The following is a 5,501-nucleotide window of genomic DNA, read 5'->3' as shown; positions in this document are numbered from 1 at the left end:
ATTTTATTCATATTTTATTTGCATAGCGCTTTTAACAATTGTCATTGTCGCAAAGCAGCGCTCCGACCACCTTTTCTTTGTTTTTGTTCTTTTGCACAAAGACACTTTGTTCTATGCATATTTGCACACCATCTTTCTTACATAATATAAAAATTTCTCAATTTCTTAAATGTTATTGTAGAGTACAGTATATTTCAATTTGTACAGTATATTTCTATTTTTATGTACAGCATATTTTTATTTTTAGTTCTATTTTTCCTAGTTCAATTTTTTTTTCGATATAATTTTTCTATCGTATTTCTTTTATTCCTATTTATTTCTTATTATAAGCTTTAATTCTCTTTTAAGGTCACTGGCAGCCTTCGAACTTTGTATTTGGTAGTGCTCCATTTCTTATTAAATATATAAAGCAATACATAAATAATTCATGGGTAAAACATAAATAAATCATAGGTAGTGTATACCCGTGATTAGAAAAAAATAACACAACGCATGTTATTATAAATTCGTTTTCAAGGCGCGTGAAACTCTCCGTCTTTTCCGTTTCAGGGATTAAAAAACGCTAACAATGTAATGTTTGGCCTTTCCCGCGCTCCGTAGAATCTCAGTGGTACGCGCATAACCGTTCACGGGCGAGCCTTCTCCTAAATGCGCGTTCCCTGCGCCGTTTTCATGAGGGTGGGGCTAAGAAAACGCACCCCGATGGGGGAACCAACACCGGTGCTGTCTGTGTGATCTGCAATGAATCAACTCCTGCAACACGTTGTGTCCAAAGAAGAACATCTAGAAGCTAACAGGTTAGGTAATAATATCTCGCTCTCTCTTGTGTGTGAGATGATACAGTGGTAGCAGTTAGTATTAAAACATCAGATGCCATGTATTATAAAAAAACGGGTTAAAGCCTATCTGAAAAGTTGTGCTAATTAGAATCAGGTGGTTTAGTTAATGGATGAAACACATTTTACTTTCTGATGCTGGCGTGCTGATGCTACACTTTCTGTTAAAAAAAAAGAAATAATAATAATAATAAATTCATGTTTGTGCGGTTTTTAAATTTGCAATTGTTCTTGTAAAATAAACCTGTCAGTAGTAATACATACAAATAAAAGAATGTTATTTTTTTTTAAAGATTGTTAAACATACAGTATCTAAAATACAGAAATGCAGTATAAAGTTTATATGGATGAAAGAAAATTCATGCACATACTGAGTTTGAATTAATGACTTCCCAGTTAGTGAAGGTGAGGTGTCAGCTTCTTTTAGTCTTCGGGTTTTAGTTTTAATGTGATTGCGATTCTTTCTCACTGACACTAGCAATCCTCAGTGACAGTTCCAATGTTCCTGTGTTTCAGAGAAATAGCTCAAGATGGAGAGACAGTTGAATGACGATTCTGCCTACTTGCAGTCCTTTGAGTTGTTTTTGGAGAATTCCACTGAACACAAGAGCATTAAGAATTTCATCTATACGACTTTACCAGACATCCTGGCCCGGTACACACTCGCTGCAACTGTATATACACAGAAACACACACAGACACACAAGCATTTATATCATAAAGTTTTGACTCCCAGACAAAGCTTTCTCCCCCTCTTTATTTCTTCAGACTTTGCTACCAAGGTGTCAGACTTTCTTGTATTTTTTACTATAGTCTTAAGGAATAGTTCTCCAGCCTTCCTGAAGGACAATTTTGGATCTTATTTTCAATCCAGAATGCTTTTTTTAAGGCACACACTGACGTATGAATCATGCAAGCATAAAAAACATCTAACTTAAGGCATGAACCAGTGAGAATCAGGTGGAGATGATGACAGATAAGCAGGCTGGTCATTAGTAGGATGGGGGTGATGCTGAAGGCTGAGTGGTTGGAGCAGATGAGAGGGGAAATGAGGTCGCTGATGAGGTTGTAACATAAACAACTAATTTTTAAGTTGTACCTTTAGTCATTTTGTAGTCTGTCAAAGTAATATATTTTCCCCATTTCTTACATTTAATCTTAATTTAATTTAATGAAAATACATCTGGAGCTTAAGACTATGCCACAGTTCTGTGTGCTGTTGCACTAATACTATATTATTTTTAATTATTAGCATTAATACACTTCATTACACATTTGTGCTATGATACAAAATAATACATTGTTTACTCTCATTGTTTCTGCCTTGTACAGGATCGGAGCAGGAGAACCCACTCTGAATGTAATGGGAGTGGGAAGTGGATCAGGTAGATCTCTTTATTAGTCTATGCTGTTATAACTCTGCGTGGAAATCTGCGTTAACTGCATTAAAAACTGGCATCTTCCTTAAGGTGAGATTGATCTGGAAATCCTTAAAGTGCTGCATGAAAAGCATCCGGACGTTAAAGTGGAGAATGAGGTGGTGGAGCCAAGCAACGCTATGCTTAACAAATATAGAGGTAAAAATAAATCTAATAAATTGGCCTTTATTGTCCTTTAACTAGGGTGTATGCTCTATATAATGCGATCTTAGCAAAGGGAACTAAATGTTAATATAGTCAAAGTTGAGTTAGTATTTGCTATAATCTAAATTTAAGCTTTTCATTTTCTTATCATTCCAGTTTATTTCATTAGATTCTAAATAATAATAATAATAATAATATATTATAAAAATACAAATTTAAGCAAGATGATCTGCCAATCTGCCCGGAGGACGTCTCAAACATAACACTGATTACAAGTCGTAAGAAATAGACTTTATAAGCTTAAATTGAGTTCATTGTAATCTTATAGAAAATCCTAGCTATAATAAATACAATGCAATAGAAGGAACTGTACTCATAAATTGTACTCATAATTAATACTCATGCTGGAAAATTTTCTTCTAGCGTTGTTAACGGAGACGCCAGCCCTTAAAGATGACACCTTCACATGGAATAAAATGACCGCAACAGAGTTCCAGGGTGAATGGAAGAAAAAAAACTCTGATAAAAAGATGCACTTAATTAGCATGATTCAGGTTTGTTCACAGATAGCTGTGCATCACTTTGTGTCATTTTCTTTTTATTCCTAATCAATTTCATGTCATACTGGAACCCTAATTCACATCTTTTCCTTTTTTTTTACTTCTTTCTGTCAGCTACAGAAAAATGGTAACCAATCACAGGGATATAGTATATCTTAACCATATACCAGTTGCTAAGTGGTCAACAGAAGAACATAAAGACTAACCTAATGTACTGTTTTTCATAGATGCTGTACTATGTGAAGGATCCAGGGGCCACAGTTTCCTTCTACCGGAGTTTACTGCACAAAAATGGCAAAATCCTTGTAATTCTGCTCACAAGTAAGCACACACTTATTTACTTGATCCTAACACACAATGGAGGAGAATTTCTGAGTGTGAAAATTGCTAATACATAACATTAACCCACTGCAGGAGAAAGTGCATGGGGCAGACTAATGAATGCCTACAAAGATCAGCTGGCCCAGGAAGGAGCTACCATGCATGTTACAACTACAGATGTCAAGAGTTATCTGGATTCCAAAACAATTCCCTACCAAAGCTACAAGTTAGAGTCCCTGTTGGACATCACAGAGTATTTCACAACGGAAGATAAAAAAGAAGAGGAAATACTGGACCTCCTCACTGAGGTGATCGACTTCAGTAAGACTGCTCCTCCAGAGCTGAAGGATGGAGTGGTGGAGTTTCTTAAAAATCCAATCAACAAGCTAGAAGTGAACGGCAAGATCCTGTTTGATTGTAGCATGGAGGCCTTGCTGATTGATGCATAGGTCCAAAACATTCAGATGCACTGTGCAGAAAAATACTCGTCCAACTGCCATGAAATGATGAGGAATAATAAATAAATAAATAGTTTTTTTTTTCGTTTTACTTATTCCACAGTGGGGAAATGTCTACATTACAGCAGCAAAGAAAAATGTGCTGTAAAAAAAAGTAGAAACAGTAAAGTAGGAACAGTACTGTGTATAAATACAAAAGAAAAACATTATTGAAAACAGAAATTTATACACAGAAAAAGAATTAATTAAAGAATGAATGGATACACTTACGATTTCTTTAAGTCACTGTTGCATACCTCAACTTTCAAACATTGTCACTGGTCTACAGGAATATCTTTACCACAATGTTTGAATTCCTTGTACTCTTTCTTGATCATACCAAATACTAATAATTAAAAATAAAAATAGGTCACGAGTTGGTCTAAATATACTTTAATAAAATTTTATAAGTACAAGTGAAGTACATAGATACAAGGGACGTTTGTGCTGTGTTTAAAATATAGTATGTAATGTGTAAACCTCACTCGGGTCAATTTCTTCAATCATTTATTGGATAAGATTCTAATTAGAAGAAAATCTTAACACCAAAAAATGGGAAATTCAGTGAGCCCAGCTCGACCAGCCTGGGGCATGAATGCTGTAAGAAAGCACACGCAATACAGTAATGTAAAGTAACAATCAATTTTATGGTCATTTATACAGCAAAATCCTATTTACAGGTTACCAAGCTAAGCTATTAAGGATGGTGTGTCTTAAATGTGACAACCTGTGTGTTGTACAGATCTGGCCATTAAGAACGCACATTTCTTCTTCTCCCGCTTCATCACACCAACACACAAGTAGGGTTTTGAGGTGCGGGTGCGTTGCTGGGATGCTCTGTCTCCTCGTGTCCACCTGCATCTCAATCACACATTACAACTTAGACACTCTCATTACTTACTGTCACATGACAAATACATATAGGGCCTTGGGCGTGGGCACATCGAATGGCATCCAAGGGACGGTCTGTTCATTCACCCTTCCCTCTGGTGCCAGTGCCCACTTTTCAATCTTAAGCTGCACATAGACATTTAGGGCTCAGGGGAGGGGAGCTGACACAAGCTTGTGGAGGGTGCCCCTCCCCTGTTTTAAAGCACCCTAAAACAACACACAACAACACTACATTTGTGCGGGTGGGGTGAAGCCTGGGGTCTTCCTTTTTTTTTTTTTTCTCACGCCATTGTGGCTGTTAGATGACCCACCTTCGGGCTCTTCTCTGCCCTTTTCTGGGTGGGGGCCGCTGTGGTCCCTGCGGTGAATCTCCTGGGGGTCTCGTGTCCTGGGGGGCCTCCGGATGTTTGGGGCCCGGGTATTTTCCATGTCTGCTTCATGCCTTGCGGGACGGGGCTGGTGTTCCCCACACACATTATCAAACATTTACATGGAGGAACCTTATGAACCTTATGAACATAAGCGCGCTCATACACAGGTGTGCACACAGATGTACACACAAGCATTTACATTGGTGTAAAAACAGGGGTGCACAGACACACACTGTCTTGATCTGCTGTTGCTTCAAAACTTATTTTGTAATATTAGTTATGTGTGCTGCTCAATAACATTAAACATTTAGGATTTACCGTGATTCATGATGTTGGTTGTTGCTGCAGTTTCTCTGATGTTGTGTCCTCTGTTGTTTTCTTTTTTTGTCAGCAGGTATGAAAGCAAATTATCATTTTTTTTCTGTTTTTGTTTTTCTTTCTA

General features: G+C 37.2%; 1 protein-coding gene across 3 annotated transcripts; it reads left to right on the top strand.

Annotated features, from left to right (window-relative positions):
• Positions 1–688: 688 nt before the first annotated feature.
• Positions 689–3,842, top strand: LOC128505396 (histamine N-methyltransferase-like). Of its 3 annotated transcripts, XM_053475772.1 has the most exons (8): positions 689–802; positions 1,353–1,491; positions 2,169–2,221; positions 2,306–2,413; positions 2,843–2,973; positions 3,094–3,106; positions 3,207–3,300; positions 3,394–3,715. In XM_053475772.1, the coding sequence occupies exons 2-8, from the start codon at positions 1,367–1,369 to the stop codon at positions 3,572–3,574; spliced, it is 705 nt and encodes a 234-aa protein (XP_053331747.1). In that variant the 5' UTR covers positions 689–802; positions 1,353–1,366; the 3' UTR covers positions 3,575–3,715. The 3 variants fall into 3 exon arrangements, with proteins under 3 accessions (XP_053331747.1, XP_053331746.1, XP_053331745.1); XM_053475771.1 differs by lacking the exon at positions 3,094–3,106 and having other exon boundaries at positions 689–797; positions 3,394–3,842; XM_053475770.1 differs by lacking the exon at positions 3,094–3,106 and having other exon boundaries at positions 3,394–3,842.
• The last annotated feature ends 1,659 nt before the right edge of the window (positions 3,843–5,501 follow it).

The sequence above is a fragment of the Clarias gariepinus genome, chromosome 17 (assembly GCF_024256425.1).
Source record: "Clarias gariepinus isolate MV-2021 ecotype Netherlands chromosome 17, CGAR_prim_01v2, whole genome shotgun sequence".
In the NCBI taxonomy this organism is placed as follows: Eukaryota; Metazoa; Chordata; class Actinopteri; order Siluriformes; family Clariidae; genus Clarias; species Clarias gariepinus.
The sequence above is the reverse complement of the archived record's forward strand: the minus strand, read 5'-3'. Positions and strand labels throughout refer to the sequence as shown.

Coding starts and splice junctions, on each gene's coding strand:
- LOC128505396 (XM_053475771.1), top strand. CDS start 1,367: ATGGAGAGACAGTTGAATGACGATTCTGCCTACTTGCAGTCCTTTGAG. Junction 2,974..3,206: donor ACTTAATTAGCATGATTCAG/GTTTGTTCACAG, acceptor TGTTTTTCATAG/ATGCTGTACTATGTGAAGGA. Junction 3,301..3,393: donor CCTTGTAATTCTGCTCACAA/GTAAGCACACAC, acceptor AACCCACTGCAG/GAGAAAGTGCATGGGGCAGA.